The sequence below is a fragment of the Phyllobates terribilis genome, unplaced genomic scaffold (assembly GCF_046119375.1).
Source record: "Phyllobates terribilis strain yellow unplaced genomic scaffold, ASM4611937v1 Scaffold_11__3_contigs__length_659146591, whole genome shotgun sequence".
Taxonomy (NCBI): Eukaryota; Metazoa; Chordata; class Amphibia; order Anura; family Dendrobatidae; genus Phyllobates; species Phyllobates terribilis.
The window spans coordinates 254,858,919-254,882,857 of NW_027362771.1; the positions used below are offsets into that span (position 1 = coordinate 254,858,919).

Consider the following 23,939-nt stretch of genomic DNA (forward strand, 5'->3'; position numbering starts at 1 on the left):
CCGCATGCCATAACAAAGTGTATACTTTATATCTCAGGTGTATTGATAATTATTATGGTAATCCATTATTGGGACAACCATGTCGTCCATGCATGTGTCCGGGTTCTCCTACAAGCAAGAAATATTTTGCAAATTCTTGTAAACAAAACAATAAGACTATGGAGGTGACTTGCAATTGTCTTGAAGGTTATACAGGTAACTCCCAATTAAATTCAAGATCAGATTATGAAACATTTTGCTCAAATATTTACCATTTTATCTCCTTTATCATACATATCAGATAATGAGATATTCAATATGGTTTTATGTAACCAGAGATCATTGATCTGTCACTTTATGGGAACTCATGTGACCATTATAGGGTCGAAACTGGGCCTATAGAGCTTACAGCAGACCTTTCTGATTTCAAGGACAACTAGCTTACTACAGTTATGGCCAAAAGTCTTGGCACCCTTGAAATTGTCCCAAAAAATGAAGTATTTCTTCCAGAATATTATTGCAATTACACATGTTTTGTTATACACATGTTTATTTCCATTGTGAGTATTGGAACAAAATGAAAACAAAAAAACAGAAAAAAGGGTAAATTGGACATAGTTTCACACAAAACCGTAAAAATAGGCAAGACAAAATTGTTGGCACCTTTCCAAAATTATGGATAAACAACTTTGTTTCTAGCATGTGATAATCGTTCAAACTCACCTGTAGCTAGTAACAGGTGTGGGCAATATGAAAATCACACCTGAAACCAGATAAAAAAGGGATAGGTTGACTCTTTGCATTGTGTCTGTGTGTGTCACACTAAGCATGGAGAGCAGAAAGAGCGGAAGGGTACTGTCTGAGGACTTGAGAAACAAAATGTTTGAAAAATATCAACAATCTCAAGCTTACAAGTCCATTTCCAGAGATCTTGATTTTCCTTTGTACATGGTGCGCAACATAATCAAGAAATTTACAACCCATGGCACTGTAGCTAATCTTCCTGGACATGGATGGCTGAGAAAATTTATGAAAAGATACAATGCAGGATAGTCCAGATGGTGGATAAGCAGCCCCAATTAAGTTCCAAAGTAATTCAAGCTGTCCTACAGGTTCAGGGTGCATCAGTGTCAACGAAACTGTCTATCAAAATTTGAATGAAATTAAAAAGGAGACTCAGGAGGACCCCACTGCTGACACAGAGACATAAAAAAGCTAGACAGCAGTTTGCCAAAATGTAGGTGAGTAAGCCAAAATCCTTCTGGAAAAGTGTCTTGTGGACAGATGAGACCAAGATAGAGCTTTTTGGTAAAGAACATAATTCTACTCTTTACTGAAAATGGAATGAGGCCTACAAAGAAAAGAACACAGTGTCTACAATCAAATATGGAGATTCAAAGATGTTTTGGAGTTGTTTTGCTGCCTCTGGCACTGGATGCTATGACTGTGAAGATTACCAAAGGATTTTGGGTCGCAATGTAATGCCCATTGTCAGGAAGCTGGGTTTGCATCCTAGGTCATGGTCTTCCAGCAGGACAATGGCCCCAAACATACTTCAAGAAGCACCCAGAAATGGATGGACACAAAGCACTGGAGAGTTCTGAAGTGACCAGCAATGAGTCCGGATCTAAATCCCATTGAACACCTGGGATTGCTGTTGGGAGAAGGCTCCCTTCAATTATGAGATACCTGGAATAGTTTGCAAAAGAAGAGTGGTCCAAAATTCCAGTTGAGAGGTGTAAGAAGCTTGTTGATGGTTATAGGAAGGAATTGATTGCAGTTATTTATTTCAAAGGTTGTGCAACCAAATATTAAGTTGAGGGTGCCAACAATTTTTCTCAGGGCTACTTTGGGGGTTCTGTGTGAAATTACGTCCAATTTGCCTTTTTTGTGTTTATGTGTTGTTCCAATACACACAAAGGAAATATACATGTGTATAACAAAACACATGTAACTGCAATAATTTTCTGGGAGAAATACTTCATTTTCTGGAACATTTTCAAGGGTGCCAACACTTTTGGCCATGACTGTTTTTAAAATGCATAATGAGATCAGTACCAAAGACAAATGATTGGTAAAGCAAAGTACATGCACTGTTTACATGGCTATTTGTTGGTGAAATGCTGCTCATTTATACCAACCTTATATATGTGTTTATTTTAAACTTTCCACTGCGCTTCTTATTTTCTCAGGAAAGAACTGTGATGAATGTCCTGATGGACTTTATGGAAACATAGATGAAGGGGAAAAGTGTTTGCCATGCCAGTGCAATGGCAACATTAATGTAAAAGAGCCTAACTCGTGTGACAAGATTACAGGGGAGTGCTTGCTGTGTATGAAAAACACATATGGTCCTAACTGTGAATCATGTCTACCTGGTTTCTTTGGATCAGGACTTCATCATAACTGTACAAGTAAGTTTAGGTTAGAGACTTTTGTGCTAGATTAGTCTCAGTGTTGTAGATTGGAGCTCATGGAGCCAATGCAAAAGCTCCATAGGGGCGCCCAATTATTACAAGTCTTTTATAGTAGTGGTCTTTTTGGGCCCCTTAGGCTTCAAGATCTGGGTGCAATTACAACCCCTGCACCTATTGTAGTTATGTCCCTGATTGGTCAAATTCTATACTGCACCACCCATTTTCCAGAGTCCTAGATAGAATGCCATGTTTAGTGTTTGCATCCTAATAATGTCCAATCTGATGTTACATGAGAGCTTCAGACTTCATTTTTCACAGATTCACAGTTTATTTGCTTTGCCATTATATTATAATATTTTCACCACCAAAGTTTTGCAATCCTTTTATTGCCCAACTTTTTATCCTTACAATGCATGCAGTGATAGAAAATAAAAATAATTATTCAGTAACTTCTGTGTTATCTAATGATAGAGCAGATTAGAGCACTTATGACTAAAATGACATTTTAGCAGTCAATTGAACCTGTGGAAATACATGGGAAAGTAGAAGATCAAAGACTGGTCTCCATAAAGATAGCTTTCATGAACAAAAGACCATCACCTGTATTCTAAAGTAAATGGTGGTCGTGTCGAAAATACTGTAGAAACTTTAGTAGAATTCAGGTAAAGCATCCACATAATGTCTTCATTTCAGCCAGTCTTTTATTTTCATTTCGGAAGAAAAGGACTTTTATAAAACACCTTTCTATAACTTTCTAAAAAAAATCTGATCATTATTCCATCAAGTAAAGTGGCCATTAGCTATTGTATTCAGCTGAAGATCGAATGGAGATGTACTGTAGTCACACATGTCTGTGGCTCTGTTCATTCAAGTATATGGGAGATACTGTAAATTAATTGCCAAGCTTACTCTAGATATGCCAACATTTCTTTGGTATGGAAAACCCTTTACATGAAGATCATATAAATGACTAATGTTAAAACAAATGTGATCCTACCATTAAAGGGAATGTGTCACCCTCCTGGGCGATATCAGACCTCTACTATGGCCATACAGGTTATAGAAAAGTAAATCTATACTTACCTGTATGGCTCATAGCAGAGGTCTGATTGCAGAGAAATCTGTTTTTTTAAAGTCTGTTTTCCAGAGGCTTGGTGTCCAGGGGACGCCAAGCAAATCCCTCCTATCTGCTTACGATTCCCCTAAATCGCCACCTCTGTGCTAAATTACCATATTCCCCCCCTCCCTGGCACGTCACAGGGCCCTGTGACAAGCCCCGCTCTGCCTCCCTTCCCGCGCATGCGCAAAGGGCCGCTCCCATGGAGCCCGTTTTTTTTCTTCCGACCCCATTTGGCTGCATACTGCGCCGCAGCCTTGTATTGCGCAAACGCCGGGGAGTCAGTGAGACTTCCGCTCCGCTGGCAGTACGCAGCCAAATGGGGCTGGAGGGAAACAAAGTGCGCTCCATGGGAGCGGCGCTTTGCGCATGGGCAGGAGGAGAGGCAGAGCAGGGCACGTCACAGGGGAGGGGGGGAATATGGTAATTTAGCACAGAGGCGACGATTTAGGGGAATATTAAGCAGATAGGAGGGGATTTCTTCCCGTCCCCCGGACGCCAAGACTCTGGAAAACAGACTTTATAAAACCAGATTTCTCTGCAATCCGACCTCTAGTATGGGCCATACAGGTAAGTATAGATTTACTTTTCTATCACCTGTATGCCCATAGTAGGAGGTCTGATATCGCCCAGGGGGGAAACACATTCCCTTTAAATAAATCCCATACAATCAAAATGTTCCTGAAGGCTTTGGTCATGTCTCTCTTCATTCTTCTATGACAGAGAAAATAACTCTAAATGGAGATTATATCTGACAGAATGTACATGTAATCCAGATGGATCGGTAAGTTCGATCTGCAGTAAGATTGGCGGACAATAACAATAATAATAAAATTAATGTCGTCGGACGTTGATGTGACAAGTGTGCTGTGGGCAACTCTGGGTTTGGTCTTAGTGGTTGCCAAGGTATGAAATTCACAGAATGTTCTGCAGATCCATATTGGGGAGGAGGGAGAGACAGCCTGGTTACCATACAATCAGAAGGACAGGAAGGTTTTGTTCCCCCTAGCCATTATTAAACCTAAAGCTCTAATTTTTCACTGGAAATTCTGTAAATAAAAACAGATAAAACATTCTTTTCTGTTTCATTTTATAGAATGTGACTGTAACAGCAAAGGATCAATAAACACGTTATGTGATCAGGTGACTGGACAGTGTGCTTGCCGCAGAGACATACAAGGACAGCGCTGTGACAGCTGTTTGCCTGGATATTATGGATTTCCAAACTGCCGACCCTGTAAATGCAATGGCAATTCAGAGACGTGTGACCCAGTAACTGGTGCTTGTAAGGGCTGCAAGGGCTTTACAGATGGGACCAACTGTGAACGGTAAGGACCCATAATAGTGTATAAGTTGTGCATGTGCTTACAATCTTTTAGCTTTTTCTTTGGTTAGCAAAATGCCTGGTTTAATTTTTTTTTAATTCTAATATAGTGATAGTCATTGAATGTGTTAATATTCAAAGTGTATCTTTGCATTTTGAAAAATCATATCTTTGTCCACAATTTCTCAAAACCACAAATCATTGTTTGGTGGTGTGTAAACCTACTTTAAGATGCCAAAATTCAGTAAAGGAAATTAAAGTTGAAAAGAAATGGTGACATAATGGGGAAGATTATACAGTGCTCAGCATAAATTAGTACACCCCTTTGAAAAATACAATTTTAATCGATATCTCACTGAAAACAAGAACAATTTTAACAATTTTGACAAGACTGAGTTTCACAGAACATTTTTTTTACCCAAAACATAAAAGTAAGGTTAATAATATTACTTTCATTACAAAATCTCCAGTTTTACTCAAAGTAGTTGATGCAAAAATTAATACACTGCACATCAAAAACTACATCTAGTATTTTGTATGACCTCCATGATTTTTAAGGATAGCACCAAGTCTTCTACGGATGAGATGAACAAGCTGGCAATATATTGCAACATATTTTTTCTTCCATTTTTCAATAACGACCTCTTTTAGAGCCTAGATGCTGTATGGAGAGTGATGCTCAAATTTGTCTCATAAGAACTCCCCATAGGTGTTCGGTTGGGTTGAGATCACAAGGACATGGTGATCATAAGGACACTGCCCTCACCATATTTCACTGTAGGCACCACGTATTTAGAAAAATGAATTTAGAAAAATGCATGGTAGTGGCAGTGTCTTTGTGTTGGGGAGCTACTCACTGATGGTATCATGAATTCTCAGATGTACTGCTCTACATTAAAAGAGAAGGTGTTACCATAACTCCGTGCTGTTGGTAGATGCACAGTTTCCCAACATGGTAATGATCTAAAACACACATCTAAGGCCACTATTGCATTTCTGAAGAACAGGGTGAAATTGATTCAGTGGCCAAGTATGTCTCCTGATATGAACTCAATCAAACACTTATGGGGAATTCTGAAGAGACAAGTTGAGCACCACTTTCCATCTAGCGTCCAGGCTCTAAAATAGGTTGTTCTTGAAGAATGGAAAAAGATAGATATTGCAATATGTCGCCAACTTGCTCATTGCTTCAAGGCTCAATGCTTTGAAGACTTGATGCCGTCCTTAAAAATCATGGAAGTTATGCAAAAAAATAGATGTAGTGGTTTGGATTATGGTGTATTTATTTTTTCATCAACTAATTTGAGTAAAAGAAAAGATTTTGTAATGAAAGTTATATTATTAACCTTACTTTCATGTTATGGGATTACAAAATGTTCTATGAAACTCAGTCTTGTCAAAATTTTAGAAATTGTTCTTGTATTCAGTGAAATATCGATTACAATTTTACTTTTCAAATAGGGTGTACTCATTTATGCTCAACACTGTAAGTAAACTGTCTAATATATTACACAGTGACTGTAATACCTACATTGTGTAACATACCTGGCGGCGTCCTTGCATGGTGGTCCATCTCCCACTGTGCAAGAGCGCGCACTTGATCTCCAGTCCAGAATGTCTCTCTGGCTTCCCTCCATGCTGTCTGTTTGTGTCTGTTTCTGCTGCTTAAGGGCGGCGCCCGATCACTTCCTGCTTTTTGTACCTGCTGTGGGCACACCCCTTGTGCGTCCTCAGCCTATTGCTGTCTGTCACCTGGTATATAGCTCAGCTGCTCCAATCAATTCCTGCCTGAGCATAGTGTTTTCATTCAGTGTGTGCTTGCACTCTGAAGGTGCCAGGTCCCGTTCTGTGTTCTCTTGTCTGCCTATCCTGGAGGCTGTATTTCCAGGCCTGTCTGAACACGCTCCTAGCCTGTTCCTCCCACCTTCTAGGGGCTGATTACCTAGACCCGCTCCTGTATCTTGTCTGTCCGGTCTGAACACGCTCCTAGCCTGTTCCTCCCGCCTTCTAGGGGCTGATTACCTAGACCCGCTCCTGTATCTTGTCTGTCCTGTCTGAACACGCTTCTTGCCTGTTTGTCCCGCCTCTCTGGGGGCAGTATTCCCAGACCCGCTCCTGTATCCCGCTGCAGTGTCGGTCTCCTCCGTACACTCAGTTCCAGTCTGAACTCTCTCCTATCCTTTACCTGTTTTGCCTCTATGTCCGTTCCCCTCCTTTTTCTGCAGAGTCTGAACTCGTACCTAACTCCTGCTTGTTGTCTCTGTACTCCCGTTTGTGAGTTTGTGGTCCACTCGCTACTTCACTGCAAGTACCCTGTGGGTATCTGGCTCTGCCTTTCTCTTCCTGTCTGTTCCGTGTGAACAGAGCCCTGTCCCCCCTGCTCCGACTCCTTTGCTCACCGCTCCGGCGGTTCTAGCCTGCTCTGGCTCCTTTGCTCACCGCTCCGGCGGTTCTAGCCTGCTCTGGCTCCTTTGCTCACCGCTCCGGCGGTTCTAGCCTGCTCTGACTCCTTTGCTCGCTGCTCCAGCAGCCTTGCTCCGCTCTGACCCTTTTGCTCACTGCTCCGGCAGCCTTGCTCCGCTCTTATCCTTTTGCTCACTGCTCCGGCAGTCTCGCTCCGCTCTTATCCTTTTGCTCACTGCTCCGGCAGTCTTGCTCCACTCTTGCTCACCGCTCCAGGCGGCCTCGTCCTGCTTTACTCTTGCTCACTGCTCCGGCAGTCTCGCTCAGCTCTGACCCTTTGCTCACTGCTCCTGGCGGCCTTGTCCTGCTCTACTCTTGCTCACCGCTCCAGGCGGCCTCGTCCTGCCCTGCTCTCGCTCACCTCTCTGGGCGGCCTCACTCTGCTGTGTTTGTCCGCCACATCTGTGGTTCTGTTCCTGAGTCCCAATGTGTACTGGGTCCTATCCCGCCAGTGTCCCTACCTGCTAGTGCCTCCCTGTCTGCACTCTAGCTGTGCTTGCCTGTACCCCTCTGCCTGTATTGTTCCTGAGTCCCAGTGTGTACTGGGTCCTATCCCGCCTGTGTTCCTACCTGCTAGTGCCTCCCTGTCTGCACTCTAGCTGAGCTTGCCTGTACCCCCCTGCCTGCATACCCGCCTGCCTGCATCCCAGTCGAGCCAGCCTATACCCACCAGTCTGTGTGCCAGCCTACCAGTCTGTTCCTGTATTCCCCTGTGTGGGTCAACAGCCGTGTCCGGGGTCTGTCCTGGAGTAGCACCTGGTCCCTCTGCTCGGTTCCTCCTTGGTGCACTGGCGTCGTATGCCGTCGTGCGACCCTGGTCGGATCGGGTGAATACCTAGTTACGCCCCTCCAGGCATTCACTCTCCGGCACGGTCCAGTGGAATCACTACAATCACATGCACACGCCGCTCAGCCCGGGCGTGTGCATTACACATTGTATATACAAATGATTCTGATGATTACAACTTAAACAGGTTGTCTACTTTATTTTTATATTAACAAATGTGTTGACAAAATGATGATTTTAAAGGGGTTTTCCCACGAACAAAAGTTCATTTTAATCAATGGCTGACCGTACAGGAACATGGTCTGATCATACCACAGCTCCTGAGCAAGGGAAGAAGCAAAAGAGTATACAGACGTTACAGCAGGGGATCACAGCTGATTCTTTTTGTGAGGTAAAACATTTCACGGCCTGTTTTTAAACAATGTTTTACCTCACAAAAACACCTCACAAATTACCTCATAAAAATAATCAGCCTCACAAAAATAACCATTCTGAAATGTCTGTATACTCTTTTGCTTCCTCTTTTGCTTCCAGGAGATGTGGTTTGATCAGATCATGTTCCGTACACGGTCAGACACACCCATTGATTAAAATGAACTTTTGTTAGTGGGAAAATCCCTTTATGTCTTTTATTAATATATATTACTTAAGGGACGCTTGACAAGACCAGTCCGTCAGCCTTGTCTTATTAAAACACAGCTTCCTTTGGGCAATGTTTTCTATTGAGGAGGCTAATAGACAGGTCTGGTCACATGCTTCTTTAACATCAGCCATATTAAGAACTGTAGTGCTGTGCAGTCTATGAGGAAGGATGCACTAACTGGTAGGTAGCGGTTCACAGAGTAGGAAAAGCTCTAACACTTATATATTTGTAATCTCCATAAAAACATTTCCCAAAATACATGGACAATCCTTCAAGTCATATAAAACAATTATATAAGTACTTTTAATCACATTCTAGATGCTGATGTTACCATTGAATACATGTACCATGTAGAGGACTGAAAAGGTACCTAATCCACTTTTATTTTCTGATTCTGATCTGCTGCTGGACCTTATACATTCTTTCAATGGCCCACCAGAAAAATCTTATACACTGTGTGCACAATTATCAGGCCATTTTGTTGATTTTGATTATTCAGCAACTATTAGTGTGCAGACTTACATAGGAATGCAAAATTTGGATTTATGAAAATGGTTTCAAATCTAATGACTGATCCCTATGTTTTCTTATGCCCCGATTTAAAAAAAACACTTTTATTTTTAACCATTACATATATATTTTTCACAAAATGCATGTGAAATTATGTACAAGCGAGATCAACAAGAAAAAGATTTATTGTAGCCAAAAATGTACACAATATTATATTTAAAAATTGATTGAACATTCATTCTGCAACTTTCTCTTAATACCTTTATAGAAGACATATGGATCTTCTCTGTGAAGCATTCAGCAGTAGTCCCCCAGCATGTTCACGTTCCATCTATCTTGGTATCGTCGTTTCATCTCCTTAATATCCTGATCAAATCTTTCTCCTTGCTCTTCGCTAACAGCATCAAGGTTTTCAAATTTATCAGACAACCAAAGGCTTTGAAACATTTCAGCATGTTCTCCTTACTGGACTTAAATTTTGGATCTTTGTTGTTACCTAGAAATTTCTTCACAACTTCTTTCATAGAATCCAGAGCCCCTTTCTCATCATCATTTTTTATTTTTGTTTCGAACACGTCGTCCTACACGAGTTTCCAAATTTCCAGACCCACAAAAATGCTTTCCTTCAGTTTTGCTTCGGTCAGTCCCTGATACTTGGTACTCAGGTACTTAAAAGTCTCTCCTTCTTTCGACAGAGCTTTCACAAACTGCTTCATCAGTCCAACCTTAATTGGAGTGGTGGCTGTCTTGAGAAAAGTATGGAAGGAATTCCTTTTCTCTGCTTCTGTACCATGAAAAACAGATACCAGGAGCTAGCAGGTTCTTTCCCTTTGGTGTAGCCTAAATGTTTGTAGAATTTTTAGGAAGGTCCCAGTCCCTGAATAAATCATTTAATTCGAGCTGTGAAAAACGCTGTGGCTTGTTGGGACTAGCGTGAAAGTCTTCTTCAGAATCCTGCTCTTTATGATCTGAATCTTCTGAATCAGGTGTATCTTCAAATTTCTCCGGAGGTGAAGGAACAGGTATTCCTGGACCGTAAGGCACAGGGTGAATCGCTGATGAGAGGTCCGGGTATATAATTTCCTTCTTATATTTAAGGTTGAATCCCTCCACGTTGCATGTACAAAAGTAGCAGTCATCACTATGATTTCACGGTTGCCTACAGATCATAGACACGCCAAAGCTAAAGCTCTCTTTTTTCCCTTTAGACCACTGTCACAGTTCTTCTACACAAACAGAACACACTACATATACTGCTGAGGTAAAATGAAAGCTGTGCTCTGATTGGTTGCTACCACCACACTTTTATGAACTGTGACTAAAAAAAAAAATCTGTCTTTACTGCCCATGGCAACCAATCACAGCCCAGCTTTCATTTCTTATACTGCTGAGGTAAAATGAAAGATATCCTATAATTTGATGCTATGGACACCACCACATTCTTTGGAAGCCGGGCTAAGAAAATCTTCTTGGCCTTCATCAGCCAATCGCAGCACAGCGTACATTAATGTGTAACCAATCTAATGACACCAAAATCATCCACCAAATGTCATGCAAGGGGGTCAACGTATGGTGCAAGAAAAAGCCTAAGGAGTCAGTATGTGTGAAAAACTGTACATGATGGAATGTTTTTAATATTTTTACTAAGTTCAGCAAAGTATATAAAAATCACCTCTTATATTTCAAACTATTTTACCCTTTATTATACAACTAACTGAAAAACATTCATTTTCCCATTTCAATCGTTTATTTTCATCTGTTAATGCGAAAATAGTAATCAAACAACTCTAAATATACAAAAATACGTTTCTGTAATTTAAAAAATATAGCAAATAGAGCAATATAGCCCCCCTTCTTTTTAGTAACAGTTAAGTCTTCCATCGATGGTGTCTGTCAGTTTCATTATCTATTGACAATCAACTTTTTGGGCAGCACCAACCACACCCTCCCAGACACTGTTCAGAGAGGTGTACATTTTCCCTTGACGGTAAATCTCCCATTTAAGAAAGGCCCTCAAGTTTTCAATAGGGTTTAGGACAGGTGAGGAAGGGGCAATGACATTATTTCATCTTTAAAGCCTTTACTAGCTAGCCAAGCACTGGAGTACGTCAATGCATGTGATAGACCAGTGTCCTACATAAAAAATCATGGTTTTCTTGAAAAATGCAGACTTTTTCTTGTACCACTGATTGAAGAAAATGTTTACAGCCCATTTCAGTACCTGTCACGGGTGTGTTGCCACGAAGATCGTCACGAGTACACAGCCTGACTTCTCGCAGCTGACTTGTTGGTGCTTTGTGTTTCTCGGCAGTGAGGGAGTTAATTCTCTCTCTCTCTCTGGGCTAGATGAGGTCCAGCCTCGCCCAGCTGCAATCAATACTTCTGTAGTGAGACTCCTTCATATACCTGCTGGTCTGTCTGGGAGGTGTCGGTGAAAGCATTTCATTCAGACTGACAGAGCGGATCGTGGTTTTTGGAGTTGCTGAGATAAGTGTACTTGGAAGTGTTTTTTCCCTTTCCTCGCTTTATCATTTATCTCCTTTCCCGTTGGTTTTCCCTCTGTTGTAGTTGAGAAGTTGTTTGTATGCAAGGTGGTTTTGGTTTTTCCCTTGTACTGTCTCGTTCGTCTAAATACTGTGTTTGGGCATATTATTTCTTGTTCCCTTTGGTTGTGATCGGGGTCCTTCTCAGGACTAGATTACTGAGGTGCAGGGATCTTCAGGAGGTAGGGGTTACGCTGGCGGCCTGGACCTCTGTACCTTTAACAGTACCTCCAGGTTGAGGGATTAGTCAGGGCCCCAGCTTAGGGTCAGCTTAGGCCCCCTACCTCCAGAATACAGAGACAGCGTGACATTTTCACCGACCCACTTAGTTTTTCTCCAGCTACTATGGATCCAGTAGCCGGTCTAGCTCGGCAATTGCAGAGTTTGTCCATGGAGCTGGCGGACGTTAGGTCCAAGGTTTGGCATCCTCAGGAGCAAGCCGGACCAGAACCTAAAGTAGCTCTCCCTGATAGGTTCACTGGGGGGCGGGACAAGTTTTTTGTTTTCCGGGAGGCATGTAAATTGTACTTTCGGCTGCGGCCTCGGTCATCGGGGAGTGAAGAACAAAGGGTGGGAATTGTCATCTCGCTCCTACAAGGGGACCCACAATCTTGGGCGTTCTCTCTTCCCCCGGGTTCCCCGGCTCTCCAGACAGTGGATAGGTTTCTCGCTGCCCTGGGACTCGTATATGATGACCCAGATCGGATCTCCCTTGCTGAGTCTAAGTTACGTAGGATCCAGCAGGGAGATCGTCCGGCGGAGGAATTCTGTTCGGAGTTCCGTAGGTGGGCCACGGACACCCAGTGGAATGACCCGGCTCTTAGAAGCCAGTTTTGTCATGGTTTATCCGACAAATTACAGGATGTGTTGGCACAGTATGACTCTCCCGTGTCTCTGGAAGCCGCTATGGCCCTCGCTATTCGCGTGGACAGACGGCTTCGGGAGAGGTGCGGGATAACTCTACCCCCTGTGATGACTCCACCTCCTACAAGGTCCCCTCATATGGTGGTTCCCCTGGTCAGTCCAGAGGAGCCTATGCAATTAGGAGGGACATCATTTCGGGGGAGGGGACCGGTGGTGCGCCATAAGGCAGGAAGGTGTTTCTTCTGCGGGAGAAAGGGACATTTTATTGGGGGGTGTCCATCCCGTCCCTTGCAGAGTGAAGAGTCGTCGGAAAACTGTTGATCCCAGGTTGTGTGGTGGACGGCAATCTGGGAGTAGGTATTTCGTCCCTAGGTTCGTCTCAGTTTCTCGTACCGGCGGAGGTGGTGGTGGGTACGAGAACTGAGAGGATATCTGTTCTTCTGGATAGTGGGGCCGGGGCTAATCTGGTTGATGCTCGGTTTGCCCGGGTTCAAGGTATGCGGTTGAGTGAGTTGGCTAAACCCATCCCCATATTCTCGATCGATGCCAGGCCTCTCGGGCAGGGAAGTTTTTTGCAAGTTGTGCATGACGTAAAACTTCAAGTGGGGGCAATACATAAAGAACTGTTGTCTTGCTACGTGTTGGAGGGTCTTCCCACTCCTATTGTGTTGGGCCTTCCTTGGTTAGCTAAGCATAACCCGGTTATTAATTGGCAAACCAGGGAGATAAGCCAATGGAGTAAATTCTGTAATAAAAACTGCATGAACACGGTCATTGGTGCGGTTACTCCTTGGGTCTTACCTCCATTTCTGGCGGACTTTGAGGATGTATTCTCGGAGAAAGGGTGTCAGGAACTACCTCCTCATCGTGTGTATGACTGTTCTGTAAAACTGCTCCCAGAGGCCAAGTTACCTAAAGCTAGGTTGTATAACCTTTCTGGTCCTGAGAGGCAGGCCATGAAGGATTATATCTCAGAAAGTCTGGCTAAGGGGCATATTAGACCTTCATCTTCACCGGTGGCTGCGGGGTTCTTCTTTGTTAAGAAGAAAGATGGGGGCCTACGCCCTTGCCTGGATTTCCGTGAACTTAATCGGATTACGGTCCGAGATCCATATCCGCTCCCACTTATTCCCGATCTCTTTAATCAGATCGTGGGCGCCAAATGGTTTTCTAAGTTGGATCTCAGGGGGGCGTACAATCTGATTAGGATGAAGGAGGGGGATGAGTGGAAGATGGCGTTTAACACTCCGGAGGGGCATTATGAGAACCTTGTCATGCCATTCGGTCTGACTAATGCCCCGGCGGTGTTCCAACACTTTGTTAATGACATTTTTCGCCGCTTGGTGGGACAGTTTGTTGTCATATATCTGGATGATATCCTAATTTACTCGCCGGATCTGGTGTCTCATCAGGAGCACGTTAGGCAGGTGTTACAGATCTTGCGGGATAATAAACTGTATGCCAAGTGGGAAAAGTGTGTGTTCGCCGTACAGGAACTCCAGTTTTTAGGCTTCCTGGTTTCAGCGTCCGGTTTTCGTATGGACCCTGGGAAAGTGCGGGCAGTTCTTGAGTGGGATCGGCCAGAGAATCTTAAGGCACTACAACGTTTCCTGGGGTTTGCTAATTATTACCGAAAGTTCATTCGTAATTTCTCGTCCATGGTTAAGCCTCTCACTGACATGACTAAAAAGGGGACGGATTTTTCTAGGTGGTCTGACAAGGCTTGTCAAGCATTCTCCTCTTTGAAAAAATGCTTTGCCTCGGCGCCCATACTCATTCAACCTGATGCGTCTCAGCCATTCATTGTAGAGGTAGACGCTTCCGAGGTAGGGGTGGGAGCAGTATTGTCACAGGGTTCGTCCCCTGGTAAGTGGCATCCGTGCGCCTTTTTCTCTAAAAAATTGTCGTCCGCTGAGAGGAATTACGATGTCGGCAATAGGGAACTCTTGGCCATTAAGTTAGCTTTTGAGGAGTGGCGCCATTTTCTGGAGGGGGCAGTTCATCCGGTCACCGTCATCACCGATCACAAGAACCTGCTATATCTGGAGTCCGCGAAACGTCTGAATCCCAGACAAGCTAGGTGGTCATTGTTTTTTACCAGGTTTAATTTTGTCGTTACATATCGTCCTGGGTCAAAAAATGTAAAGGCGGATGCCTTATCTCGTAGTTTCCCGGGGGCCGGGAATACGGACGACCCGATTCCTATCCTTCAGGAGGGGGTGGTGGTTTCGGCAGTATGCTCTGAGCTGGAGGAGGAGGTATTGGAGGCTCAGGGGGACGCCCCTGTTGGACCTCCAGGGAGATTGTTTGTTCCAGATCAGTTGCGACAAAAGGTGATCGAGGCACACCATAACTCAGTTTTTGCAGGACACCCGGGGAGTAAAGCAACTGTGGATCTCCTCTCGCGTCGGTTTTGGTGGCCTAATTTACATAAGGAGGTGGTAACTTTTGTCGCGTCCTGTGGGGTTTGTGCGCGCTCTAAGACCTCACATACCCGTCCGTCTGGGGCCCTCTTACCTTTGAAGATCCCGGAGCGTCCTTGGACTCATCTGTCTATGGACTTTATTACGGACCTCCCTCCATCTTCGGGTAAAACGGTCATACTCGTTGTAGTGGACAGGTTCAGCAAGATGGCACATTTTATCGCTCTTCCGGCTCTCCCTAATGCTAAAACTCTTGCGCAGGTGTTCATTGGGGAGATTGTGAGGCTTCACGGGGTACCCACCGAGGTGGTGTCTGATCGGGGGTCTCAGTTTGTGTCTAAGTTCTGGAAGGCGTTTTGTGCACGGCGGGGGATGCAGTTGTCATTCTCATCGGCTTTTCATCCTCAGACCAATGGTCAGACGGAACGTATGAACCAGAGCTTGGAGACATATCTCCGGTGTTTTGTGTCAGAGAACCAGGAGGACTGGGCTTCTTTCTTACCTCTGGCAGAGTTTGCTCTTAATAATAGGCGGAGCGAGTCCACTGGTAAGTCCCCGTTTTTTGGGGCATATGGTTTTCACCCCCAGTTTTGTACTTTCAGTAGGGGGGGCTCTTCAGGGGTTCCTGAGGAGGAACGATTTTCCTCATCACTCGCTTCAGTATGGAGAGGGGTGCTGAAGAATCTGAATACTATGGGGAACCGATACAAACGTATGGCTGATAGGAGGAGAGTGTCTGGTCCGGACCTAAGTGTGAACGATCGGGTATGGTTGTCTACCAGGAATATAAAACTTAAGGTTCCCTCCTGGAAACTGGGTCCCAGGTTCATCGGGCCGTACAGAATCAGTTCTATTATTAATCCGGTGGCATTCCGTCTTGACCTCCCCCCTACGTTTAAAATTCACAACGTGTTTCACAGATCATTGCTTAAGAGGTATGTGGCGCCGGTGGTACCGTCACCTTTACCTCCCCCTCCAGTGGTTGTCAATGGTAACTTGGAGTTCCAGGTATCGAGGGTCATTGATTCACGCTTTAATCGCCGGTCCCTTCAGTACCTGGTTCATTGGAAGGGGTATGGTCCTGAGGAGAGGATGTGGGTTCCTGCGTCGGATATTAACGCAGACCGATTAGTTCGGGCCTTCCACACGACTCACCCGGATAAACCTGGCCCTGAGGGTCCGGAGGCCCCTCGTAGAAGGGGGGGTACTGTCACGGGTGTGTTGCCACGAAGATCGTCACGAGTACACAGCCTGACTTCTCGCAGCTGACTTGTTGGTGCTTTGTGTTTCTCGGCAGTGAGGGAGTTAATTCTCTCTCTCTCTCTGGGCTAGATGAGGTCCAGCCTCGCCCAGCTGCAATCAATACTTCTGTAGTGAGACTCCTTCATATACCTGCTGGTCTGTCTGGGAGGTGTCGGTGAAAGCATTTCATTCAGACTGACAGAGCGGATCGTGGTTTTTGGAGTTGCTGAGATAAGTGTACTTGGAAGTGTTTTTTCCCTTTCCTCGCTTTATCATTTATCTCCTTTCCCGTTGGTTTTCCCTCTGTTGTAGTTGAGAAGTTGTTTGTATGCAAGGTGGTTTTGGTTTTTCCCTTGTACTGTCTCGTTCATCTAAATACTGTGTTTGGGCATATTATTTCTTGTTCCCTTTGGTTGTGATCGGGGTCCTTCTCAGGACTAGATTACTGAGGTGCAGGGATCTTCAGGAGGTAGGGGTTACGCTGGCGGCCTGGACCTCTGTACCTTTAACAGTACCTCCAGGTTGAGGGATTAGTCAGGGCCCCAGCTTAGGGTCAGCTTAGGCCCCCTACCTCCAGAATACAGAGACAGCGTGACAGTACCCTACCTTCACGTTGCTGGTGTCTGAGTAGAAATTAAAGGTCTGTTTCTGTTACTGATCCAGCGATGGGACCATATATCTGGTCCATTAAAAGTCACTCTCATCTCATCAGTCCATAAAAACTTTTGAAAAATCCATCTTCAGAAGTTTTTTGGCCCAGTCTTGATGTTTCCACTAATGTGTCTTATTCTGTGGTCATCTAGTTTCAGCTTACCCTATCTTGGCTATGTCTCTCAGCACTGAACGCCATGTACTTCTGTGCACTTCAGAGAGGCTGCAGTTCTGGAATATGACAAAACTGGAGGATAATGGGTTCCCGGTCACTTCTCGTTTGATTCTTCTCAAATCTTTGGCAGTTAATGTTCGTCTTTTTTCTCAACATGCTTTTTGTGACCCTGTTGACAATTTGCAACAAAACATTTGATGGTTCTGTGATCACACCCCAATATCTTAGCAATTTCAAGAGTGCTGCATCCCACTATAAGACTTGTAACAATTTTTGATTTTTCAGAGTCCAATAAATCTCTTTTTTGGCCCATTTTGCCGTCGGAAAAAAAGCTGCATAATAATTCTGCGCAACTTGATAAAGGGTGTTAATATCCTTAGACGGCAACCACCCTCATGACATAAATACACATCCCCTGATCTGGTTCTCCAATAAGCATTCAAGTTTATACAGCTTGGAGTTGGAAAGTTTGCATAAAAATGATGACATTGTTAAAATACTCACTTGCCTAATAATTCTGCAAACAATATATAGTTTAGGATTATTATTCATGATGTAATTATACCACATGCCATAACAAACTGCATACTTTATATCTCAGGTGTATTGATAATTATTATGGTAATCCATTATTGGGACAACCATGTCGTCCATGCATGTGTCCGGGTTCTCCTACAAGCAAACAATATTTTGCAGATTCTTGTAAACAAAGCAATAAGACTATGGAGGTGACTTGCAATTGTCTTGAAGGTTATACAGGTAACTCTCAATTAAATTCAAGATCAGCTTATGAAACATTCTGCACAAATATTTACCATTTTATCGTCTTTTATCGTATGTATCAGAAAATGAGATATTCAGTATGGTTTTATGTGACCAGAGATCATTGATCTGTCGCTTTATGGTAGCTCATGTGACCATTATAGGGTTAAAACTAAGCCTATACAGCTTACAGCAGACCTTTCTGATTTCAAGGACAACCATCTATGTACAGTGGGTACGGAAAGTATTCAGACACCTTTAAATTTTTCACTCTTTGTTTCATTGCAGCCATTTGGTAAATTCTAAAAAGTACACTCTGCACCCCATCTTGACTGAAAAAAACAGAGATGTAGAAATTTTTGCAAATTTATTAAAAAAGAAAAACTGAAATATCACATGGTCATAAGTATTCAGACCCTTTGCTCAGACACTCATATTTAAGTCACATGCTGTCCATTTCCTTGAGATCCTCCTTGAGATGGTTCTACTCCTTCATTGGAGTCCAGCTGTGTTTAATTAAACTGATAGGACTTGATTTGGAAAGGCACACACCTGTCTATATAAGACCTTACAGCTCTCAGTGCATGTCAGACCAAATGAGAATCATGAGCTCAAAGGAACTGCCCAAGGAGCTCAGAGACAGAATTTAGAAGAGAAGAGCCTTGAAGAGAGAGATAAAGAAGAACCCCAAGATCACTGTGGCTGAGCTCCAGAGATGCAGTAGGGAGATGGTCGAAAGTCAACTATCACTGCAACCTTCCACCAGTCAGGCCTTAATGGCAGAGTGGCCCGACGGAAGCCTCTCCTCAGTGCAAGACATATGAAAGCCTGCATAGAGTTTGCTCAAAAACACATGAAGGACTCCCAGACTATGGGAAATAAGATTCTCTGGTCTGATGAGGCGAAGATAGAACTATTTGGTGATAATTCTAAGCTGTATGTGTGGAGAAAATCAGGCACTGCTCATCACCTGTCCAATACAATCCGAACAGTGAAACATGGTGGTGGCAGCATCACGCTATGGCGGTGTTTTTCTGCTGCAGGTACAGGACGACTGGTTGCAATTGAAGGAAACATGAATGCGGCCAAGTACCGAGATATCCCAGATGAAAACCTCTTCCAGAGTGCTCTGGACCTCAGACTTGGCCGAAGGTTCACCTTCCAACAAGACAATGACCCTAAGCGCACAGCTAAAATAACAAAAGAGTGGCTTCAGAACAACTATGTGACCATTCTTGACTGGCCAAGCCAGAGCGCTGACCTAAACCCAATTGAGCATCTCTGGAGAGACCTGAAAATGGCTGTCCACCAACGTTCACCATCCAATCTGACAGAACTGGAGAGGATCTGCAAGGAAAAATGGCAGAGGATCCCCAAATCCAGGTGTTAAAAACTTGTTGCATCATTCCCAAGAAGACTCATGGCTGTACTAGCTCTAAAGGGTGCTTCTACTCAATACTGAGCAAAGGGTCTGAATACTTATGACCATGTGATATTTCAGTTTTTCTTTTTTAATAAATTTGCAAAAAATTCTAAATTTTTGTCTTTTTCCAGTCGAGATGGGGTGCAGAGTGTACTTTAATGAGAAAAAAAATGAACTTTTTAGAATTTACCAAATGGCTGCAATGAAACAAAGAGTGAAACATTTAAAGGGGTCTGAATACTTTCTGTACCAACTGTATATAAAATGCATAGTGGGATCAGTACAAAAGACAAATGATCGGTCAGTAAAGCAAAGTATGTGCACTGTTTACATGGCTAATTGCTGGTGAAATGCTGCACATTTATACTAACCTTATATACAGTTGAAACCAGAAGTTTATGTACGCTATTTTAAAAAGACACATATGCATATTTTTCTCAACATCTGATATGAAATTAGAATAAACTTTCCAGTTTTAGGTCAATTAGGATTACCATAATTTTTAATATTTGCCAAATGCCAGGATAATGGGAGAGAGAGAATGTTTTAAGGCATTTTTATTACTTAATGCAAAGTCAAAAGTTTACATACACTAAGATTACTATGCCTTCAAACAATTCTGGACTACTATATGATGATGTCATGTGTTTGGAAGCTTCTGATAGGTTTTTTGACAACATCTGAGATAATTAGAGACTCACCTGTGGATGTAATTTAATGCACACCTGAAACACACTGCTTCTTTGTGTAGCATGATGGGAAAGTCTAAAGAAATCAGACAAGATATCAGGAAGAGAATTGTGGACTTGCACAAGTCTGGCTCAACCTTGGGTACAATTTCAAGATACCTGAAGGTACAAACAATTATACGCAAGTACAAACAAGATGGGAATGTCCAGCCATCATACCGCTCAGGAAGGAGACAGGTTCTGTGTCCCAGAGATTAACGTGCTTTGGTCCGACATGTGCATATAAACCCAATGACAAAAGCAAAAGACCTTGTGAAGATGACGACGGAAGCTGGTAAGATTGTGTCAATATCCACTCTGAAACGAGTACTGTATCAAAGGGCCACTCTGCGAGGAAGAAGCCATTACTCCAAAAGAAACATAAAAAAGCCAGATTAATGTTTGCAATTGCACACAGGAACAAAGACCTTAATTTTTAGAGACATGTCCTGTGGTCTGATGAAACTAAAATGTAACTTTTTGGGCATAATGACCATTGTTACGTTTGGAGGAAAAAGGTAGAAGCTTGGAAGACTAAGTACACAATCCCAACTGTGAAACGCGGGGGTGGCAGCATCATGTTGTGGGTTTTTTTTGCTGCAGAAGGGACTGCTGCACTTTACAAAATAGATGACATCATGAGAAAAGAAGATTAAGTGGCAATGCTGAAGCAACATCTCAAGACATCAGCCAGGAAGTTAAAGCTTGGGTGGAAATGTGTCTTCCAAATGGACAATGACCAGAAGCATACTGTCAAAATGGTAACAAAGTGGCTTAAGGATAACAAAGTCAATGTTTTGGAGTGGCCATCACAAAGCCCTGATCTCAATCCTATTGAAAATTTATGGGCAAAGCTGAAAAGGCAGGTGCGCGCAAGGTGGCCTACAAACCTGGATCAGTTACACCAGTTTTGTCTGGAGAAATGGGACCAAATTCCAACCAACTATTGTGAGAAGCTTGTGGAAGGATATCCCAAACACTTGACCCAAGTCATTCAGGTTAAGGACAATGGTACCAAGTACTAATGAAATATATTTAAACTTTTGACTTTGCAGTAATAAAAATGCCTTAAAACATTCTCTCTCTCTAATTATTCTGGCATTTGGCAAATATAAAAAAATTATGGTAATCCTAATTGACCTAAAGAGGGAAAAGTTTATTCTAATTTCATGTCAGATATTGAGAAAAACATGCATATGTGTCTTTTTATATATTGTATGTAAACTTCTGGTTTCAACTGTATGTGTTTCATTTAAACTTTCCACTGCGCTCCTTATTTTCTCAGGAAAGAACTGTGATGAATGTCCTGATGGCTTTTATGGAAACATAGAAGAAGGGGAAAAGTGTTTGCCATGCCAGTGCAATGACAACATTAATGTAAAGGATCCTAACTCGTGTGACAAGGTTACAGGGGAGTGCTTGCTGTGTATGAAAAACACATACGGTCCTAACTGTGAATCATGTCTACCTGGTTTCTTTGGATCAGGACTTCATCATAATTGTACAAGTAAGTTTAAGTTATTGACTTATGTGCTATATTAGTCTCAGTGTCGTAACTTTAAGCACATTGGAACCGATGCAAAAGCTCCATTGGGGCCCCCCCCAATTATTACCAGTCTTAATATTAGTAGTGATCTTTTCATATGGGCCAAAGGGACTTTTTGGGCCCCTTAGGCTCCATGGTCTGAGTGCAATTACAACCCCTGCACTTATTGTAGTTACGCCCAAAAGTTACACCAAAATTTTACAATTCTTTTATTGACCAACTTTTTGACCTTACTATGCATGCAGTGATAGAAAATAAAAATAATTATTCAGTAACTTCTGTGTTATCTAATGATAGAGCAGATAAGAGCACCTATAACTAAAAGGACAATTGCAAAATTAATCTGTAATATTAATATGAAAAATGACAGTAAAAGGAAGGTACTTAGCGCATAGATTGGCCAATATTTCATGTGTTCATTTTGTAGCGCTTTCCTAATTTTCTATGACAGTAATGCAATTTCAGTGCTTTAGTGCAATCATACTTATTTCTTAGCAATTCAGGGAGCAACTTGACTTTTTTCTAAAATAAATGGTCGTTGTGTCGAAAATACTGTAGTATTTTTAGTAGAGTACCACTTATTCTCACTGCTGTTACTGTAAGAAGTTATTTTAAGTAAAGCAACCAAATAATCTCTTTATTTCAGCTGATCTTTTATTTTCACTCAGGAAGGAAAGGATTTTTACAAAAATTACTTTCTAGAACTTTAAAAAAAAATTCTGACCATTATTCCACCAAATGAGGTGGCAACTGGCCATTGTTTTTAGATGAAGATTGAATGGAGAGGTACTGTAGAGACACGTCTGTGGCTCTGTTTATTCAAGTACATGGGAGTTAAATAGAAAACCAAGCTTACTCTACGTATGCCAACATTTCTTTGGTATGGAAAACCCTTTACATGAAGACCAGAGGAATGATAAATATTATCACAAACATATGATCCTAACACTAAATAAATCCCATATAATAAAAATGTTCCTAAAGGCTTTGGTTATGTCTCAATTATGTCAGATAATTTTTAATGTAAATATCCCTATTCTGTGTTAAAAGTGATGACACATTATTTTAATAACTTATCTTTTTTTTCTCTGAGGCTGTGTTTGCAATCCAAAGGGAACAAATGCTCAGAATTGCTCAATTTATGAGGAAGTTGGAGAATGTGTCTGTGACAGGAAGACAGGGCAATGCCCATGCTTACCAAACGTGGTTGGCATTAGCTGTGATAATTGTGCTCCTGGATACTGGGGCTTTACCAGTGTAAAAGGATGTCAACCCTGTAACTGTTTCCTAAATAATTCCTATGGAAACCAGTGTAATCAGGTGTGAAACATTATTTTTTTTACATACACTACACTGCATGAAATCCTCTACTAATATGTCCCAGTTGTTATATATCATTCATATAGTTATTTAATGTGTACATTTCTGGACGAGAACATAGTAAAGGAAATTATATGAGTCTTTAGACACTTATGAACAACAAAAGAAGGACATTTTTTGTTGGAAAAGGAAGTAAATATGACATTTTCCTACTTAACCCTTGCTTCATACTTACATACGACTTTCCCTAGATATTCCATTAATGTCTCTTTAGATGAGATCTGCCAGTTTCACACAGTGCAATACATGTTATTTGCAATGGGTAAGTCTATCATAGAAAAACTCCATAAATGCTCTACACTTCCAGCATTCTTTAACTACTTCCGGACCAGCCATAGACGTAAAACGTTCAGGCCATATCATATTACTCTGCATTGATGTCATAAATTATGATTGCAGAGCAAGCAGCTACAAGAGATTATGCAGGAGCAAGGAGCCGGCAGACTCCCTATAGGGACGGAAGAGATGTTAAATTATAACTGTTGCGTATACAGTAGAGGAATGCTAACAGCACATCCTCCTCCGGACTTTGTGATCATCGGGTACAATGAGTGAACAGGAGCCAAGAGCGTGAATTTACCCTGTAACTGGGGCTAAAATTCCAGCCTAGTTACAAAGGAGATCACATATAAAAAAAAATGTAGTTAAATGTTGAGATGCCCCCTAGAGGTCTTTTATGACCTTATGTCTTGGATGGATGAATCAATAAATGCAGGAAAAAAATAAGTAAAAAAAAAATACTCCTGCCAGTCTGAATCGCTGTTGCTAGCAATGCCCCCATATAAATATATATACAAATAATTGTTACAGAAAGAGGAACAAAATTAAAATATATTTTAGTGGTCATAAAAAAGTAAAAATGTAAAAATAAAACAGAAATCTACAGTATCTCCTTTATTTTCGTGTAATATTGATCGATATTTGAAAAAAAAAATATTGTGAAAATAACATAGAAATTAGAC

General features: G+C 42.3%; 1 protein-coding gene across 1 annotated transcript in view; it reads left to right on the top strand.

The window, feature by feature from the left end:
- LOC141167251 (laminin subunit beta-4-like) overlaps positions 1–23,939 on the top strand; it is a 409,239-nt gene that overhangs the window by 224,883 nt on the left and 160,417 nt on the right. The window contains exons 30-35 of the mRNA XM_073654690.1: positions 38–195; positions 2,172–2,330; positions 4,694–4,841; positions 17,740–17,897; positions 21,337–21,558; positions 22,691–22,917. Coding sequence (XP_073510791.1) covers positions 38–195; positions 2,172–2,330; positions 4,694–4,841; positions 17,740–17,897; positions 21,337–21,558; positions 22,691–22,917 — 1,072 coding nt within the window. The remainder of the gene's footprint in view (positions 1–37; positions 196–2,171; positions 2,331–4,693; positions 4,842–17,739; positions 17,898–21,336; positions 21,559–22,690; positions 22,918–23,939) is intronic.